Genomic DNA, 20,700 nt, shown 5'->3' with positions numbered 1-20,700 from the left:
ATCGGAAAGTCCTCAGGACGGAAAGTCCTCAGAACGGAAAGTCCGCAGGTCGGAAGGTCCTCAGGTCGGGAGGTCCGCAGGTCGGAAGGTCCTCAGGTTGGGAAGTCCGCAGGTCGGAAAGTCTTCAGGATGGAAAGTCTGCAGGTCAGAAGATCCTCAGGTCGGGAGGTCCGCAGGTCGGATGTTCTTTAAGTCGGGAGGTCTGCGGCTGGACCAATAAGTCGGATGGTCTTTAAGTCGGGAGGTCTGCGACTGGACCAGTAAGTCGGATGGTCTTTAAGTCGGGAGGTCTGCGGCTGGACCAGTAAGTTGGATGGTCTTTAGGTCGGGAGGTCTGCGGCTAGACCAGTGAGTCGGATGGTCTTTAGGTCGGGAGGTCTGCGACTGGACCAAGCAAGTCGGGTGGTCTGTAAGTTGGGAGGTTGGTAGTCGGACCAATAAGGTGGAAGAGTTGTGTTCGGGCCAAAAGGGCGGAAGGTTTGCAGTCGGTCCAAAGAGGCGGATATTGTTGAGAGTAGGTTAGAATGATACTTTGGTCGGTTGAGGGCACGTGTCAACAGGAGAAGGGTTAACAGACGGTTGAAAAAGAGACGTTGTAACCGTTCGGGCGACGGTTTCCAGTACCGTTTCTCAAGGAGTATTAAGGATTTGGTTTTTTCTGGAGAAATTATCTTCAATCAACTTCAACAAAGCAAAGTCAGATTCGGGGATCACCACTTTAAATTTTCAGCATTTAATTTCCAGTTATTTCCTTTTATGTACCGTATAGTGTTTAGAGATTCCTATTCTCATACGCTAATTAATCAAGTTTAAAGATATTTTCCATATTTTTGAATTTTACTTTTTGTTTGTTGAAAAAATACATCAACAATGTGATATAAATATATATTGATTTGATGTTTTGAATGTAAAATAAAATTTTTGCGTAATAAGATAATAAAAAATTGGATATGCAAGTAAACACATTAGGGTGTGTTTGTTTGGGGGATTGGATTGGATTTATACTATTCATCTCATTTTTCCTCCAAAAACATCAAATCAAACACTTATTTTTTATTTTTTATATTATACTAAAAATTGATTTTACATTCAAAATATCACATCAACACCTATTTATATCACATCATACAACTATTCAAATTCAAAATTTTTACTATTCAAATCTCAACTCAAAATCCAAACCCCAAAACAAAATACACCCTTAATTTATTCTGTTAGTTAAGCTGCTGTGGGCGAGACAAGAGGACACAGTAGGAAGGAAGAATAGAAACAACATTAATTAGAACCCAACTATAAAATTTGACCGATTTCCAACAAAAAGTCCCAATTGCCACCACTATCCACATCACAGCTATTATTCCTGTTGCTGTTCCTCCTGCACTGCACTGAACTGCACTTGAGAAAGAAAGAGGTTGCCGCAATGCAATATTCGCTGTCACTGTTGCTGTCCCACTCCCTTTCTTTTATATATCCCACCCCACGTCTTTCTCAAACAAACAATCGCCTTTGCTTGCCTGCCTGCCCTAATTATCATTACTCTTTTACTTTAATCCAAACGTTCGGCATTACACCTCATTCCAACCACATCTTTCACATAATTAATTGTCCGCCATGAAAGGAAAGGGGATGCATAGGGATTTGGGGGGTCATTGTCTCTCTTTAATACTCCTATATTTCTTAATTAATTGTTATCGTGGCCGTTTCGGATAAATAAATAAAATTCGAGGCAACGAATGAAACAATTAAAAATTAAGTTTTGTGGGGTGGTTGAGTTTGTGCTTTACATTAAATGAATTTGATTGATTCTCTTGGATTTAATTAGGGTTTGATTTGATACTTGGGTGCTGCTTCATCTTCATCTTTTGGTGAAGTTTAATTTGGGGGTGACTTTGAGAGATGAAAATTTATCAGTTTTCTTGCTATTCCATTCCTTGGATATTCTGTAACAAAGATACGATGATGTCTACTTTTTGCCTCTGTGGCTTTACTAGCCAGCCATTGCCATTAGGGCCTGACTAAGTCATTTAGCAACTACCTGTCTTAATCAAGAAAGCTTTTGTTATTTCATCTGGGCCCCTGATAATGATCAAGTGGTACTTGCAAAGACAGAGTCTGAGTCTATTCTTTTGCCCTTTTGGTGAATTCACAAGGCAAGGCATTGACTGACTGATCAATCAGGGCAGAGTAGTGTAGTGTAGTGTGATCCATCCTTGTAGTTACAACTGACTGTTGGTGATGGAGAATGTATTGATGATAGAGCAGGTAAAGATTGGTTCTGAGTTGGTTACTGTTTAGGTGGAAAAAAAGCATGCAAAGAAAATAGGTTGTGTTGGTGGGATTCCTCAGTTGATCCGAAAGATGCTTTTCTTTCTGATTTAACATTCTTGGCCTACAACAACTGCCCCTCCCCTCATTGTTGTTGCTGATCGTTTCATGATTGCTTGTAATGAAAACGAGTTTCTTCAATCTGATTCTGATGGGCAATTCTTTTGGATGCTCTGCGTCCGGGGAGCGTCTGGTCTCCGCCGCAAGAGACGGCGATCTTCAAGAAGCCAAGGCTTTATTGGAGTACAATCCTCGTCTCGCTCGTTACTCCACCTTCGGCGTTCGGAATTCGCCTCTGCACTATTCTGCAGCTCAGGGCCACCACGAGGTTTATATTATATGTCTACATATATATATATATATATAACTTGCTTCGATTAGGCTTGCATTACATGTCTTTGACTGATTTGTTTGGCTGCAGATTGTGTCACTCTTGATTGAGTCCAGCATCGATATCAATCTCAGGAACTACCGCGGACAGGTTTCCTTTATATATTATGTATGCCTTGGTTGTTCCTTGGAATTCCATATATAACTGTTGCTCGTTGATATAACATCAGACTGCTTTGATGCAAGCTTGTCAATATGGCCATTGGGAGGTTGTCCAGACTCTAATTATATTCAAAGCCAATGTATGGTTGGTTTCGTGCGATTTCTCATCCGTAAGTAGTAGTTTATGATCATAAGTTAATTACGACACTGCTGCTGTTTCAGATACACAGGGCTGATTATCTCAACGGAGGAACTGCGCTACACTTAGCCGCTTTGAATGGCCACACTCGATGCGTCCGCCTTCTCCTCGCTGATTACGTCCCCAGCAGCATCTCCGATCTCTGCACTTTGTTGTCCGAAAATAATGATGAAGGGTATTATTAGTTAATGTTGAAATAATTTCCTTGAAATTATAGATTTGTTTCGATTTCATTATTGGTAGTTGTGATCTGACAGTGCGCTCTATGAAGTAATCAATAAGCCTGCTGATGGCGGCGTCTCGGCCCTGCATATGGCTGCCCTCAACGGGCACGCTGAAACCATTCTGCTCCTCCTGAATTTAGGTGCATCGGTACATGAGGCAACGGTTGATGACGGATCCACAATCGACTTAGTAGGTAGGTACAGGTACACAGATGGATCGATGATATTTTGCTATTCAATTGAACACACACATACATACATACATTGACGTGACAAAGTTTGGTTTCTGATCTCCCGACACGACACGACAGGCGCTGGAAGCACTCCACTCCATTACGCTGCGTGCGGAGGCAGCGCACAATGTTGTCAGGTCAGCTTGCTTAATTATCTGGTGCCAAGCCAAACATGTTTGATGTTCAAAGTATATATAGAAATTTGATGGGTGTGATCTTTTGGTCCGGGCATTTCCAGCTACTGATTGCCAAGGGTGCCAGTCTCACTGCTCAGAACACCAACGGGTATGCGACGGACTGTCTGATTTAAGTTTTCGTAGAACATAGATTATATATAAGTTTTGAAGTTTCATACTGTATGGAATAATTGTGGTCCGTAGGATGACTCCCTTGATGGTTGCTCGTTCGTGGAACAGAGACTTCCTCGAAGACATTCTAAGTCGACAGCCAAGAAGCCAACCGAAAATGAGTCCGTCGCCATTTTTGTGTCTTCCTCTCATGAGCATCATCGAAATCGCTAGGTAAACTAGCTACTACCTCATGTTGTCATTTTCATGTATGAAAAACTGAAACTGCTAAGTGGCATTTCAGACGCCGAGGTTGGAGAGGCGGATGGCGAAGCGACAACTCATCCTCGACGTGCTTGGATCCATGTGTAGTTTGCTTAGAACGCAAGTGCACGGTTGCTGCTCAAGGTATGCATTTCTTCCTTGGATCAATTCAAAATAATTAATACACGATGATGATGATCAGATCACAATCATGCGCGACGTGCAGGATGTTCCCACGAGTTCTGCACCCATTGCGCGCTCTATCTGTGCTCTACTAACACCTCGTCGACTGTGGCTGATGGGCCACCGGGGTCAATCCCCTGCCCCCTATGCCGTAATGGCATAGTTGGTTTCGTCGAATTGTCAGGAACAATTAGCTCACCGGAAATCAAAGAAATTGCAAGGACAAGCCTATCATTGCCCTTCTGCAATTGCGCCGCACCACATCTGAACTCTTCCGAAACAATGCAGAGTTGCAAGCGGGATTTTCGATTCTCCCCGCCGCTAATTGGTTCTTCTTCATTTCGGTCACTTAGCTGCAAAAGGTTTCCTTCGATGAAACTCGGCAGCACAGGCCTTTGCATGGGAGCTTCGGACATGATCAGTCCAGCTTGTCTTGTTCGTCGGAAGACAGATCACAGCCTGAGGAGTCAGCTGGTTGAGTGCCCCTCCAGTTCGTCGAGATTTAGGCGCTCCGTGTCGCAGAACGACTGCCGGAGATGGCTGTGTTCGTTGACTCAGTCCATGCCTAATCGTTGACATGACACTACACCAGTTTGTCATTTATTATTTTTATGACATGGAATTCGGAATCACATTTTCAATCGAATCTAATAGTTTGTGTTACGTATGAAATTTATAATTAGGTTAAAAAGCTCAAGTTAGAAGAAGATGTGGGCCTGTAATTGGGTCTGTTAGACTTTTTAAGGGGTATTTCAAGATAATCGGATGAACTGGACGTTTTTTCGAGGAAATAGGTGGGTCGGTGAGTCCACAGGTCGGAAAGTCCGCAGGTCGGACGGTTCACAAGTCGGATGATTCGCGAGTCTGATGGTCCGCAGGTCGGATGGTTCACAAGTCGGATGATTCGCGAGTCGGATGGTTTGCGGTCGGATAAGTAAGTCGGAAGGTCCGTAGTCGGAAGATTTGCGGTCGGACAAACAGGTCGGTTGGTTTGCGGTCGGACAAATAGGTCGGTTGGTTCGCGGTCGGATAAGTAAGTCGGGAGGTCCGTGGTCGGATAAACAAGTCGGGAGGGCTGCGGTCGGACAGGCAGGTCGGTTGATCCGCAGTTGGATGAGCAAGTCGGTTGTTGTGGAGGTCGGATGCTGCGGAGAGCGATTGAGAATAGTAGCTTGGTCTGTTGGGCTACGCGGGTAACAAGACAGTTGAGAACACGTGTCAGCAAAAGAGGAATTAGCAGATGATTGAGAGAAGGCGTTGTAACCGTTCGGGCGACGGTTCCAGGTACTGTTTCAGAGGAATATTTAAGGATTAAGATCTGCAACTGGCAGGGTATCTTCAATCATCTTCAAACATCAGCAAAGTGATTCGGGGATCATCATTTAATTTTCAGTCTATAGCATTTACTTTCTAGTATTTTCTTATGTACCGTACAGTGTTTAGAGATTCCTAATCTCAGGTGCTGATTATATCAAATTCGAAGATAATTTCCTATTTTCGGATTTTACTTTTTATTGTTGAAAAAACCCATCAACAAATTGGCGACCACAGTGGGAGAAAGGCAAGATTGCTGATCCTACATCAACAGAGAATTTCATACGACTGAGGTCCGGCCGAATCATCAGAAAGATCAATATGTCAGGCTCACAACCTCAATCTTCTTCAGCACCGGTAGGAGAAAATATTTCACCATCTGTCATGCCAAATCCAAGGGAGAATCCCCAACCACCTACCGATTGGTTGTCTTATATTCAACAATTGAACAATTAGCAAACTTTGGCTATGCAGAACATGTTGCGGGAGCAACAGAATCTCATGCAGAACATGTTAGATCAAGCTTTATCAAGGGTTACTCTTCAACCCACTCAGACACCACCAGAAATATCACCATCAAGAATGCAAGCAAATTTCGCAGGGCCATCATACGTTGACAGTACATTGCCAAGTGTCACAATGTTCAACCGAACAGATAGGGGAAAAAATCCTCTAACTTTCCTTAATAATGTTCCTTTGGGGCCAAGAGTTGACAATCCGCGGCCGTACATTGTCAGGGAAGAGAGACAAGGAGCACATATTCAGGATCCTATCCTTATCCCTGATCATCAAAACCCTCGTGTGGATCCTGAAGAGATTGCGCAAGTGTTGAGGGTGCATTTCGGTTTGAATCCTCAGATGGCCAACCGCCCTGCTTATCAAATACCTTTCCCCGAAAGGATCATTAACGACTATCCGCTTCCAAGGAATTATCGACCACCTGATTTCCACGCTTTTTCAGGGGAAGACGGATCCTCCACCATAGAGCATGTGGGTTGCTTTACAGCACAGTTGGGGGAAGTTGGAAATAATCCTTTTTACAAACTGCAATTATTTGGGTTATCTCTTACCAGAACAGCTTTTTCATGGTTTGTAAATCTGCCACCTGGGCAAATACAAACTTGGGAAGGTTTGGAAATGGCGTTCCATGCTAGATTCTTCAATCCTTTACCAACTGTTTCTCTTACCGATTTATTGGAATTGAAGCAATATCCAGAAGGGTCAGCTTCATAGTTTATTGAAAGGGTGCGATTGATGAAAGGACGTTATCCTACTGTAATCAATGAAAAAGAAATGACCAATTTAGTGGTTAGAAATATGCATGGCCGCCTAAGAGAGGCACTCACTGCTCATGATGTGGAAGATTTGGCAAGTCTCACTGCCAAGGATAGACGTTTAAAGTCTCTTTTCAGAGAAAAGGGTCGGAATTTCAGGCGTAATAAAGTTCAACATATGACGAGTATGGAAACAGAAGCATACGACTTTGATTTTGATTAGACAGAAGAAATGGCGGCCGAAATCATTTTAGGAAAGCCTTATGTGTGCTCTAAATTAAAGTCAGTGCCAGGAACTGAAGGAAGAGAGCAACCCACATTTGACAGTTCAAAGGCAGATGAAATTTTTGATATTTTGCTAACTGATGGCCAGATTCGAATTCCAAAAGGGCAAAGGTTAGCTACTAAGGAAGAAATCAAAGGAAGACCATATTGTAAGTGGCATAACTCTTTCACACACAATACAAGTCAATGCACTCATTTTCGAAATGAGATCCAAAAGGCCATTAAGGCAGGTCGGCTCAAATATATCACTTTGGGTGTAGAGCAACAACCTTTTCCAAAAGTAACCACAGCAATGGTTAATATACAAGCAAGTCCTAGATTGGGAAAATGAAACCCATCAAACAGTGGCCGACCAGAAGAGAAACTCAAGGTTTGTGAAAAAACAGTGGCCGAAAAATAAGACAATCAAGATGGTTCTTTTAATGTGTAGTTAAAGGAGCAAGTTTTGGTTTGAGACCACCCGATTAGAAGGACTGGCTTGGTCGGGAGCAAATGGGCTCGAAATAAAAAATCTTTACCAGTCGATGTGGATCCTCGTTTTTCGGGTATGAATCGTACTCAAATTCGTAATGCCAAGCGAAGGTATGCTGTGAGGTACAGGGATAAGGTCTCTTCATCAAAGCAGCCGAACGACATCCGAGGCACTGCTGATAATCCAGAGGGAGGTCGGTCCATAAGGGTTGTCTCATTTGAGCAGCCGAATGATGTACCAGTGGCTACCGTTTATCCGGAAAGAGGTCGGTCCATACGGGTTGCCTTATCAAAGCAGCCGAACGACATCCGAGGCGCTGCTAGTTATACTGAGGGAGGTCGGTCCATAAAGGTCTTCTCCTCAAGGCAGCCTAAGTGCGTGCAGGGCGTTTTTTATTGCAATGAAGGAGGTCGGTCCATACAAAAGAGGGGTAAAGAAGTATCAGATGAAAGAATTGAGGGTTTCAGATGTCAGTACTGTGAACGGATTAACATTAATTCGTCTATTAAGGAATTTCGTTTGGAATCTCTGACAGTTCAACCTGAAAGTGAGATCATAGAAGAAATTCTTACCTCGGAAACAGATTAAAGGTCTATCAAGTCTCGACTAGGGCCACGAGTTCCCTGCCGAATGACAGGAATTAATTGGATTGAAGAAGAACCCCTGTGGGCAAGTCTGGTGGATGATTTTATAGAAGAGCCAGAATGGGAAAAGATTTCAGATCCTGATTTTCAGTCAGAGGTTCCCCCGATAGTCTTCCCTCCCATTCCAGAAGGCATGGCGTCTCATTTAAAGCCTCTGTATGTTAATGCTCATATTTGCGGGAAACCAATCATGAAGGTTTTTATAGACAATGAAGCCGTCTTCAATGTGATGCCATTAAAGACTCTTAAGAAGTTAGGGAAGGGAATTCACGATTTGTCTCAAGTAGATTTTGAGATGACCAGCTTTACAGGGCAGCTGACCAGACCAGAAGGTATGATGGTCGCTACAATTGAAGTCGGTCCTAAAAAGATTTCTTCTGTTTACTTTGTGGTGGATGCGGATACTTCATATTCAATCCTACTAGGGCGAGACTGGATTCATGCATCTCAATGTGTACAATCAACACTGCATCAATGATTAATGTTCTGGGAAGGCAATCAGGTCTTCAAAATGGAAGCAAATGACAACTCTTTCGATGCATCAGAACAAGTTGAAGAATCAGTTTTTTATTCCAGTCATGTACCCCCCAATGTCTCAGTTGTTTATGGCTAATGAATACCCAAAGAAGGGTTTTAAATTCATCAGCCATAATTCAATGTTCTTTTAAAAAGAACAACTTTACTGTATGGCTCATGAGAAAGCCAAACCTACTTTATAATATATCTTTTATGGAAGGTGCAAATTTACAAGATTGTAGTGTTCTTATTAATTAGTTTTATTTAGATAAGCTTTTGAAAAAAGTAGAAAAAATCAAAAAGATTCATGATGTCATTTCCAAGAAGATGAACAATTTCGTTGGCCTGATTTATTAGAGAAAACAGAACCAGTTTTTTCGGCACAAGATCCTTTATTAAAATTTAACTTAGGAACCGACCTGGTTTCAAAAATAATTAAAATGAGTGGTTATTTGTCTGAAGAGCAACAAATATTGATGCTCGAAGTTATAAAAAACAATATTGATTGTTTAGCTTGGGACTATTCAGAAATGCCTAGTCTAGAGCGAAGTCTGATAGAGCGTCGATTGCCTATTAAAAAAGGTTTTAAGCCCTACAAGCAACCTCCAAGGCGTATGAGTCCTGATTTAATGTCTCAGATCAAAGAGGAAATTCAGAAACTTCTTAAAGTAGGTTTCATCCGGCCTTGCCGTTATGCAGATTGGTTGGCCAATATTGTACCAGTGGTTAAAAAGAATGGTAAGATCAGGATATGCATTGATTTCAGGGATCTTAATATGACCACTCCTAAATATGAGTATGTGATGCCTATGGCTGACATATTGATTGATTCAGTAGCATGACATAAAATTCTCAGTTTGATGGATGGTTATGCAGGATATAACCGAATCTTTTTGGCAGAAAAAGACATTCATAAGACAGCATTCCAATGTCCAGGAGCTTTAGGTATTTATAAGTGGACGGTTATGCCTTTTGGTTTGAAGAATGCAGGGGCAACTTATCAGAGGGCCATGAATTCGATCTTTCATGATCTTATTGGTAAATCTATGGAGGTATATGTAGATGACGTCATCGTCAAATCTTCCAGTTTTGAGGAACACTTGAGAGATCTTAAAGAGGCTTTCAAGCGGATGAAGAGGTACAAGTTGAAGATGAATCCGACTAAATGTGCTTTTGGTATATCAGCCGGGAGTTTCTTGGGATTTCTGGTACATGAGAGGGGAATAGAAATTGATGCCAATAAGGCCAAAGCAATCCTTGCCAGCCGACCACCCAAAACGGTTAAGGAAATACAAAGTCTTTTGGGGAAGGTAAATTATCTCAGACGGTTCATTTCTAATGCTGCTGGCAAAGTCAGACCAATTACTAAATTATTGAAGGCTGGAGGAAATGCTTTTGAGTGGGGACCAGATCAACAGACAACTTTAGAAGCTATAAAGCAATTATTGGCTCAACCACCTGTGTTGATGCCCCCCAAAGAAGGTCGGCCCCTCAAACTTTATTTGGCAAATACATATGAAGTGGTCAGTTGCCTATTATCACAAGATGGGGATGATGGAAAGGAAAGGGCAATTTATTACTTGAGTAAGACTCTTACAGGACCAGAGTTAAATTATACTATGCCAGAAAAAATGTGTTATTCATTGGTGTTTTGCATGCACCAAACTTTAGCATTATATGTTGCCCAGGAGAATTGAGGTTATTTTAAGGATTGATCTCATCAAGTTAATTTTGCAATGACCTACTATGCAGGGCAGACTTATGAAGTGGGCCATTAAATTGGCTCCTTTTGATTTATGTCATTCTCCCTTAAGGGCGGTGAAAGGCCAAGCAATAGCAGATTTTTTGGCAGACTTTGTAGGTTATGAGCAGGAACCAACCCGATACGTGTATTATGTAAGTATCCAAAATTGGTTAATGTTTTTTTATGGTTCTACTTCAAGAAACAGATCGGGTGCGGGTGTTTTGTTGGAAGGACCGGATGGTCAAAGGATCAAATTGCAGTTGCAATTAGAAGCCATGACCCATAATTTGGTAGAGTATGAAGCTTTAATCTTGGGATTGAAAGCCTTGATAGCCAGGAACGTTCAGTCCGTGATCATAAAAGGGGATTATCAATTGGTAATCAACCAAGTAAACAAAGAATATGTTTGCAATTATCCCCATCTACTCAGATACAGGGATATTGTAGGTCGGTTACTATAAAAAATCTCCGAAGTGATAATTGAGTTCATCCCTAGGAAAGAAAACCAATTTGCAGATGAGTTAGCTCAAAAAGCTTGTAAAGGAACCCCAAAAGATATATGTGCAGAGGGCAGCTCTGAAGCAGAAGCTGGAGCCGACTGGAGAACAGAAATTATCATGTATCTACAAAATCCAGGAGCGAATGTACCGATTGGAATACGGCTGAAAGCTTTGCGATTCCAGTTGATAGAATGAGTATTATACAAAAAGGACGTTCGAAGGATTACTTTTGAAATGCTTGGGGTCCAAACAGGCTTTGGAGATGATGACAGAAGTACACGGAGGAATTTGTGGAGCTCATCGGGCAGGTTTGAATATGAGATGGGCTATTCATCGTTTGGGTTTCTTTTGGCCAAAGATTTTTTAAGATTGTATACAATTCGCTAAAGGTTGCCAAGAGTGTCAGAAATATGGACAGTTGAATCATTTGTCAGTCACTGAATTGCAGGCTATGGTAAAACCATGGCCCTTTAAATCTTGGGCTATGGATATCATTGGTAAAATTCATCCTCCATCATCTAAAAATCATTGCTTCATTTTGGTTGCAACAGATTATTTTACCAAATGGGTCGAGGGTGGTTGCTTTGAAAAATATGGATCAAAAAGAGGTGATAGATTTTGTGCTGAGTCAAATCATATATAGGTATGGTATTCCTCATTCAATAACAACCGACCAAGGTTTGGTCTTTACTGGGGAGAAGTTTTTAAGCTTCTTGGCAGAGTTTGGTATTCATCTGAACCATTCTTCGCCTTATTATCCCCAAGCTAATGGGCAGACTGAGACAGCTAATAAGATTATTATTGGGATTATAAAGAAAACGATTGAAGGGAACCCAAGAAAATGACATTTGTTGTTATCTCGAGCCTTATGGGCGTATAGGAATAACAGAAATTCTACCACAGGGTTTTCACCATATCAGCTCACCTTTGGACAAGATGTTGTGTTGTCAGCCGAAATTCAAGTGTCATCTGAACATACAAACCTTACTACTGATGAGTTTACTGAGGAATATCAACAAATTATGTTGCAGCAATTGAAAAGTTTGGATGTCAATCGACTCCATGCAATTGATCAGATTGTAAAGCAGAGTGAGATCAAGGTTAAGACTTATGGAAGGAAAGTTTTTTATAGAACGTTTCAAGAAGGAGACCTGGTTTGGAAAACTATCCTTCCTACATATAAGAAGATTGACCAATTAGGGAAGTGGTCTCCGAATTGGGAAGGACCATTTATAGTTCAAAAGGAGATCGGAAATGGTGCCTTTATTATTATAAATCAAGAAGGTAAAAGGGTACATGATTGTATTAATGCTAAATATGTGAAGAGGTATTTTCCTGCCTTTTCAGATAACAAGAACGCATGAAATAATAATTTTATTCAGAACCCGATTACTAAGGGTTCGGACCCAAAAAGGGGTTCATTCATTATCAGATGTTGAGTCATGCAGAGAATTCCTCTCTTCTGAGTCAGAATCTTCATTCTAGTGATTAGGGATTAATTCTGGTTCTTCGTCAACAAGGTCTTCTAAGTTGGGTCGGTACTTTTCCCATTGATCTTGCATCTTTTCTAGATCATAGTCAGTGCGAGCTTTCATGTCTATCACCGCTTGACGCTCACGATCAACAAGGGTGCGTAATCTCGAAAAGGCTGCGCGTTGATTGGAGAATGTATGATCCCAGCCAAGGTCTGGGAGTATGGCTGTCACGTGGTGTTCAATCAAATCCATATGATGATCAATGTCAAGAAGGCGATTTTGTATATCCCGAAGAGTCTCATATCCTTTTAGCACGTTTTCCATCAGGCGAATAACACGATAAATGGTTTTTCTGCCTCGTTGGGAAAATCTGAATTTGAAATCAAATTGTTTAAGTATGCATAACAAGTCCTAGGCATGGCCTCAAACTGGATGATTACCCACGAAGAAGGGTTGAATAACGCCTTGCCAATTGTTTATAGGAACATGAGGACGATTGTGTGGAATTTTAATAAATATTTCAGGCGTGCTCAAGTTTCAATTTGTGGTTAAGAGTTTGTTCATTATTTGACAAGGGACTGCAAATATTTATAAAGGAAATGAGTTTGATTTGTTCCCTAGAGGGTCGGAGTTTTGGAAAGTGATCCTTAACAATAGGAGAAAAAGTTTATTTACGAAGTCAAGGTTTCCAAAATTTTACAGAAGAGACCCTAAAGAGATTTTAATCTGGGACCATTTATCTTCTGTCTTGGAGAGTCGCCTGGTGTTAATAGCCGACTGGTATTGCCTTATAAGTTGGGATCGGGTGTGAATCTTTAATTCTTGGTCCAGGTCGGCTTCATTTTTCTTGTACCACTCAATCAGGCGTTGCTGGTCGCTTTTTTGGCCTTATAGGACAGATTTTTCTTGATGAAGTGCTCTCAATTCTGCTTCATTCTGTTGAAATTGATTCTTCTATTTGTGTTTTGGCGTTAGAGGGCCTTCGAGTCTTCCAGTCGCTTGTTGAATTGATTCCTTGGTTTTAGTCAAGGAAGCCTCCAGACTTATTTGATCCAAATTGGGCAAGGGCGTTTCAGTTGTCAGAAGTTGAGCAAACAAGATGTCATTTCGGAGTTCGGACAGTCGCTCCATCAGCCGGTGAAGAATGGGGCGGCAGCTGATTCTGAAGAAATTTGAAATAGAAGGCCACCAATGGCTTGAAGAAGACCGTCTAGCAAGTCTAATCCCAGGTCGGAGAAAGGTTGATCAACAGCCTGTGCAATTATAGTTCGGACGTCTGTCGGAATTGGAACAGCTGACAAAGGGGCTAGATCAAGACATTCCTGGGAGAAAGGATTTTTATTTCAGATTAACTGAAGCACAAATATCGAGATTTAGTTTGTGAAAGCTTTACTTGCTTCTGGGCAGATCGTGGTCGCAGAAGGTGCCAGGGTTGTTGTGGGTCTGGAATGAGGGGCGACTAGTATTGCAATGGCCGATTCATCGGCTGCTTCAAATGGACGCTGTGGTATTGATCGGGGTCCCTGCATGATGGAAACAGATGAATATTGGCTCTTAGTTTGGAGAAAGGAATTTAGAGTTTTTACCAAGTTGATAGTGGTCTCTGATTCAGAGGAGGGGACTTCTTGTAATTCTTGTAGAAGACCCCTCGGTTGAACAGCTGCGGGTTCTTCTTCCCGCTAGCTACTTCTGGAGGAGGGTTTGCTGCCCTCGGGTCGGCTGCCCTCAGGTTGGCTGCCCTTAGGTCAGCTACTCTCAGGTCGGCTGCTCTTTGGTCGGATGCGTCTAGGACGGCTGCAGCAGGTCCGTCGGGAGCAATTCGGACGACCGCACCAGAGACATCTCTGTTAGTTGGGACAGGCGCCTCGAGAGCGACTGCAGCAGAGGCGGCCGCACCCGAAGCGTTTGCAGCAGAGGCAGATACAGGCGTGGCCATTGGCTCCGCGTTCGGAAGAGACGGATCTGAGGTAACATAAGGCAATCTACCCATCTGTGAGGCAGTCGCCTCACTGTCAGATGAAGCCCTTGTTGTTGCCAGTTCGGCTGGTGAAGGCGCTTGCATTGAGGTCCGTCGTTTGGTCGGGGGTTCAGGTTCGTGAAGTTGGTCGGTTGGTGACTCTGGTGATTTGTTTGGGTTTGAAGCAGCCTGGACAGTCGCCCTGGCCGGGGTCGGACCTAAATATAAGAATGGTGACTAATAAAATGTTAAGGAAAAAATCAGATTAAGTTAGGATTATAGGAACATACCTGGACAAGGTCGGGTCTTTACAGGCGCCCGACCTGATGAGCGGTCTTTTGAAGTCTGTTGATTTTCTTTAGGAAATGGGATAGTTTGAATTTAAGAAACTCGTCTTTTTCTTTGTGGGGGGCCCGATCCGGTGCCTGGGGCGACTGTTTTTCTTCGGGTGTTGGTCAAAGGGGCCGCCCCTAATATTAAAGAGGGCTGCGGTAGGAGGATGCTCAGCAGGCGATCTTTGTTAGGGGCAATTAAGGCCCAGGTGACCGACCACCATTCGAGAAGGACTCAACAGAGTCTGGATAAGATCGGAAGGGAATATAGGAGTTGGAAGTTATGTAATTGGTTAATTGGGATATGTAAGGAAAAATCAATTCAGGGATAACTCTCCCGTCCGGACTTTGGATTATTAGATGTGGATAGGCGATAGGGCTAGGTAAACCTTGTTGGCATCCAAATTGGCGTGCCAAAAACTGAGACTGATAACTTAGGTATAAAACGCCTTGTGGCCTTTCTTGTCAATTTTCTTACTGACAAACAAAGACCTGGGTTTAAGAGCAGCATCCCAAGCGAAGGAGTAAGTAGGATGAGGAAGCGAGTCCGGTTCGGACAAGGGTGATGATACAGGGAATGGCCAAAACAGGTCAAACGCGTAACCAACATACTTTCTGTACATGTAAAATCAGGAATTACTACGGTCATCGGCTAGAATGGCAGTTATGATGGGGTCGGATGCTTGAAGGTTATTGCGACCGAAACAAAGTCGGTTAAGGGCTATTCCTAAATATTTGTCAGGAGTTGGAGCAACAGGGGGATGACCGAGTTAGAAAGCTTCTGGGAAATAGAGACGGAACCACAATTCCAGGAACCAAAAAGAGCCCGATGCGGCAGTATCTAATTTTTTGCCATCATTATCTGTAAGGCGGGTGCTAACCCTGGATAGCCCTTCAAACAGATTTGCAAGAAAGAGAGTACCGAGAGAAAAGAAACGACTTGAGGCTATATGTATGGCCAAGTCAAGATGAGAAAGAAGGACACATTTCGAAGGGGAAATTATGACATACCTACAAAGCCAAAAGAGTAGGAAGGCGACATGCTCACGGTCGGTCAAAGGAGTCCCGGCTGCTCCCTGTTGGTCGGTTAAAAATTTGGTCCAGCCCCATTCCTTTACGACAGTCAGAGACCAGCCCAAGTGGTCTGCATTGGGCTCTTGTCCATTTAGGGCTCCTATTACAGGGTCCTCACCTACAATTGGGAGATGGGCGATCATGGACACATCCATGAGCGTGGGGCCGATGGGGGCTGTGGGAAGGAGGAAGACACCCATCTCCGAGTGCCAAAACACCGACATTTCTAAAAGAACTTTGTCATGTAAATGACATGGGAGAGTAGATAGCAGTATTGCCTGATCGATTTGTTGGCGTTTCCATGATCTCGAAAACGTTCTGCTACCCTTTTGTACCAGGTGCGGTAGGGGTCTTTAGGATCTGTCAGGTGCGTTTTGATACTGTTATAGAGACGGATAGCGTGGTAATCAGGTTGCTTGCTTCCAAGATTTCTCTCATCCGATTGGAATCTTCAGGAGTGGTGCAGTATGGGCGAATGGTAGGAGTGAGCATTTTCGTAGCAGCAAATGCTGTTTCTGGAACTGATCCGTCGAAAGGAAGTGCAGGTATGTATTGATTGGCCATGATTTGGAGTTGCAGAGATTGAGAGACAGCAAAAGCCAACAGCGAAGGTGAAGAGTTTTGTGGCAAATATGGTGTTGCAGTAAGTGGTTGCAGTTGTAGAGGCGGTTTTGCAGGAAGGGGTATTGTTATATATAGATTGCGAACTTCCAAACAGCGATTGAGGAATGGCGTTTGAAAGTCCGATGGCGGCGGGCAAGTTGTTACGTATGAAATTTATAATTAGGTTAAAAATCCCAAGTTAGAAGAAGATGTGGGCCTGTAATTGGGTCTGTTAGACTTTTTAAGGGGTATTTCAAGATAATCGGGTGAACTGGACGTTTTTCCGAGGAAATAGGTGGGTCGGTGAGTCCACAGGTCGGAAAGTCCGTAGGTCAGACGGTCCGCAGGTCGGACGGTTCACAAGTCGGATGATTCGCGAGTCGGATGGTCCGCAGGTCGGACGGTTCACAAGTCGGATAATTCGCGAGTCCGGAGGTCCGTTGTCAGATAAACAAGTCGGAAGGGCTACGGTCAGACAGGCAGGTCGGTTGATCCGCAGTTGGATGAGCAAGTCGGTTGTTGTGGAGGTCGGATGCTGCGGAGAGCGAGTGAAAATAGTAGCTTGGTCGGTTGGGCTACGCGGGTAATAAGACGGTTGAGAACACGTGTCAGCAAAAGAGGAATTAGCAGACGGTTGAGAGAAGGCGTTGTAACCGTTGGGCGACGGTTCCAGGTACTGTTTCAGAAGAATATTAAAGGATTGAGATCTGCAACTGGCAGGGTATCTTCAATCATCTTCAAACATCAGCAAAGTGATTCGGGGATCATCATTTAATTTTCAGTCTATAGCATTTATTTTCCAGTATTTTCTTATGTACTGTACAGTGTTTAGAGATTCCTAATCTCAGACACTAATTATATCAAATTCGAAGATAATTTCCTATTTTCGGATTTTACTTTTTATTGTTGAAAAAACTCATCAACAGTTTGCAATCTAAGTCAGCAAGACAAATTACACTTCACGAACCTTGTGTGGCAAATGAAATCAAATGACGTAAAGAAAATTTGCAAGTACGATCTCACGATGATGAATCCATTTCTCACAACTCAAGTGTGTGTATGCGTGGGCTAGGCTAGAAATAGAATGAATGCTTAGCTGATGTTATGTTTTGTTATGTTACAAGTTTGGAGGCAATTAAGATGACGGGGATGTTTAAAAATTTAATAGTAGGTTAAATGTAACTATTTAAGTTATCAGTTGGGTTAAGCTGGTAACTTTTTAATTGGGTGATGAAGCCAATTAATAATAAGGGATATAAATTATGATTGTGATCCCAGATCAACAATCGATAACGGAAGAAACCTTAGCGATTTTCTCATAAGGTATTGCGTCATAGGTTTAAAGAATACAAATATCTCAATAGTTTGCATATCCGAATCCGACAGAGTTAATGGAATTAGGTCAGATTTATTAGCTTTATTTTATTATCTCAATTATTTTCGACTTAGGGTTGGGTTAAATTTCTGATAATTAGCAACAATTGGTATATGAGTCTTCCGTGTTCAATATTTTATAAGAAAAATTATTCGAAATCAGATCCGCCGCTGTGCGAATATAATCCTGCGTGTTATTGTTGCGTTGGGTTCATTTCAATAGGTGTGCGAATTTTGGTCATGATTTGTTTTCAATTTTAGGAGTTGGTTATTGAATTACAGAGGATGATGCATATTAAATATGTATATATATTAACAATTACCTACTACTACTACTACTACTGTTATCCAGAATTACACATCATATGGCTGCCATATCTATTCGGTTTAGAGCTTAATTTTACCTTGAGTGATTGATGTATAATGAAAATATCAATTAATGACAATGCATTGCTTCCTGCACAGATATTTTGGTATCCTAATTAGATCATCTAATTATTTAATCAAACCTAGTTAATTAATGGAATTTAATTAAGACAAATTGTCTGCTTTCACTCGATGCTTGCACTGATTTTAGTATCTATATTGATTAATCAATTGTTTAATTTAATCATTGATTGGTGTATAACGATGGCCGGTCGAATAGATTGGCATACATATGCATTAATGTATCTACAATTAAATTCATTTATTTTATTTTGGTTGATATGTGATTATAGAATCATATATGTATCTGTCTCTATTGACTATTGTATAAATTCAACTTTTTGAATTTTTTTTTTTTTTTTTTAATGGAATCAGATAAAATATGGTGTGGGATTCTAAAGTACTAAGTACTGATTAGGATTTGATCAATTAATTTCCTTCGCATTTTATAAATTCAGATATGCATATGAGGTGTTTGTTTATTTTTATCTATTTATTTTGGAATAAAGGATTATGTCTTATTCTCTGCGCCAAATAAATTTAATACATGCAGAATTTATTTACTTATTCATTAGTGTTGATTTTATAAAATTGAATATTCATTATGATTCGTTTGATAGTCCGATTAAATTCGGATTACATCAGCATGTATTTTTTATAGCATGTGTTTGTTTAAATTCGACTATAATTACTTAATATATTAATTTATAGTCTCTTTGGGTGACATATTTTTACCGGTGTAATTCCGCTGCATTTAGATTTTCTTGGACTACTTGATTATTTTAAGAAGTCCATAAAATAATTGCTGATGTTAAAATTTTTCATTTGTATCTGATATACATATAAATTTCTTTAAGGTGAATTTAATTAGTAATAAATTAATATAATATATTTTATGAATTAGTTAAAACAGTTATGTTGCTAAAGCAACATCTCCTCCTGTGTAAATCACTTTATTTTATATATTAGAAAGTTGTGTGTAATTTATAACACTGCTCATTGACCCAAAGGCAAGTCAACGTTGTTACATGCATGTTCAATGACATTGAATGCGGTGATAATAATTTGATTATTTGTGTGTGAATAATAGATTTGTTCAAAGACGGAGTATTGTTTGACACGCTACTTTATTGTCAACATTCGATTGTCAAAACAAGTTTATCACCGGTGAGTAAGTAATTTGTTCAAAGAGGATTGCTAATGTTGCTCGGAAACTTCTGAGAAGACTGCTAATTTATTTTATAAACTCACATACGGAGCATTAAGTAGCTTAGAGACATGTGCATTCAGTTGCTAATAAGTATTCTTTTTTTTTTTTAATGGAATTAGACCCATATACATTGAACGTGATTCTGATTCTAATTTGGTTTGAGAAAATTATAAATTCATTAATAATTTTTTTTGCGTTTTGACGATGAAAATCAAATATTTGAAGTTGCTAAAGTAAGCTCTCTTATATGAGATTTTTACTTTATACCATAAGTGTTTATGTGTATTTTAATTCATGTGATTATTCTTCGGCCCAAAGACAGTAAATAATTAATAGATTAAAATATACATCTGCGATAATATGTATGAGACGATTATATGGATTTAACTTATATGAATAATGAGTCATTCCAAAGAGTGATTCATTGTTTGACATTACTTATTGTCCGTATATGATTATTACAACAAGATAATTGCTAGCAATCAATGTTATTGATCCAAAGATTGATCATTGATGTTGCACTTAGTGTCTTGGGATGTGAATGCATTATTATTGAGCTTCATTATGATTCATTTGGTTTTATGAATCTTGACTTGGCATTAATAATAGACCAACCTACTCATACGGCGAAAAATACTGCTCATGGAAGATAGTTGTTTGAGAAGTGGAATAGATCCAACGTCTAAGTCTAATGATCATTAAGAAAAGCACTCCATAAATTTTAGGAGTACGATATATGATGATATTTACCAAAATCGATAAGGTGGAAATGAACATTCTTCTTAAGAGTCTCATTATCATGAGGTATAATGACAAATGTAACATGAGAGACTACATCTTGAACATGTCTAGCTACTAAATTGAGAGCACTTAAGTTAGATCTTTCATAGGACATGTTTGTCCTATTGGTCTTGCTCTTGAATTAATTTCATTTCATTTCATAGACACACCTGATGATGGATTTTGGTGTAACAACTCACATCAGTATGTCTATGCAAGATTACTTCTATTGCCGAAAATCAATTGATGTTGAAAGATACATTTATATGAGTGACGGAAAGAAAGTTAAAATTGAAGTAATTGATAATTTAGATTATTATTAAGTATTGGTTTTTATTTGAATTTGGATGAGATATTTTTTATGGTGCCATCTTTAGTCGAAATTTAATTTTGATCTCTATTTTGAACAAATTCAGTTATTATTGTTCATTTGGATATAAAGTTTTGTCTCTTCAAGAATTCAAAATCGAGTGGAATTAATACATCATTTGATAATAATAATCATTATTTACT

General features: G+C 40.6%; 1 protein-coding gene across 4 annotated transcripts; it reads left to right on the top strand.

Annotated features, from left to right (window-relative positions):
• The first annotated feature begins 1,854 nt into the window (after positions 1-1,854).
• LOC127244384 (probable E3 ubiquitin-protein ligase XBOS32) lies at positions 1,855-18,337 on the top strand. 4 transcript variants are annotated; one of them, XM_051264893.1, is made up of 11 exons: positions 1,855-2,653; positions 2,747-2,806; positions 2,886-2,957; positions 3,040-3,191; positions 3,274-3,434; positions 3,519-3,610; positions 3,712-3,758; positions 3,854-3,994; positions 4,065-4,168; positions 4,251-4,890; positions 16,582-18,337. In XM_051264893.1, the coding sequence occupies exons 1-10, from the start codon at positions 2,447-2,449 to the stop codon at positions 4,781-4,783; spliced, it is 1,569 nt and encodes a 522-aa protein (XP_051120850.1). In that variant the 5' UTR covers positions 1,855-2,446; the 3' UTR covers positions 4,784-4,890; positions 16,582-18,337. The 4 variants fall into 4 exon arrangements, with proteins under 4 accessions (XP_051120850.1, XP_051120848.1, XP_051120849.1 ...); XM_051264891.1 differs by having other exon boundaries at positions 4,251-5,037; positions 16,729-18,337; XM_051264894.1 differs by having other exon boundaries at positions 1,856-2,653; positions 3,552-3,610; positions 4,251-5,037; positions 16,729-18,337.
• Positions 18,338-20,700: the final 2,363 nt, after the last annotated feature.

The sequence above is a fragment of the Andrographis paniculata genome, unplaced genomic scaffold (assembly GCF_009805555.1).
Source record: "Andrographis paniculata isolate CXL003 unplaced genomic scaffold, ASM980555v1 Contig9END, whole genome shotgun sequence".
In the NCBI taxonomy this organism is placed as follows: domain Eukaryota; kingdom Viridiplantae; phylum Streptophyta; class Magnoliopsida; order Lamiales; family Acanthaceae; genus Andrographis; species Andrographis paniculata.
The sequence above is the reverse complement of the archived record's forward strand: the minus strand, read 5'-3'. Positions and strand labels throughout refer to the sequence as shown.

Excerpts from the sequence above, each read along its gene's own strand:
- LOC127244384 (XM_051264893.1), top strand. The coding sequence starts at position 2,447 with ATGAAAACGAGTTTCTTCAATCTGATTCTGATGGGCAATTCTTTTGGA. Across the intron at positions 3,611-3,711 it reads GCAGCGCACAATGTTGTCAG|CTACTGATTGCCAAGGGTGC; the intron begins GTCAGCTTGCTT and ends GGGCATTTCCAG. Across the intron at positions 3,995-4,064 it reads AGCATCATCGAAATCGCTAG|ACGCCGAGGTTGGAGAGGCG; the intron begins GTAAACTAGCTA and ends GTGGCATTTCAG.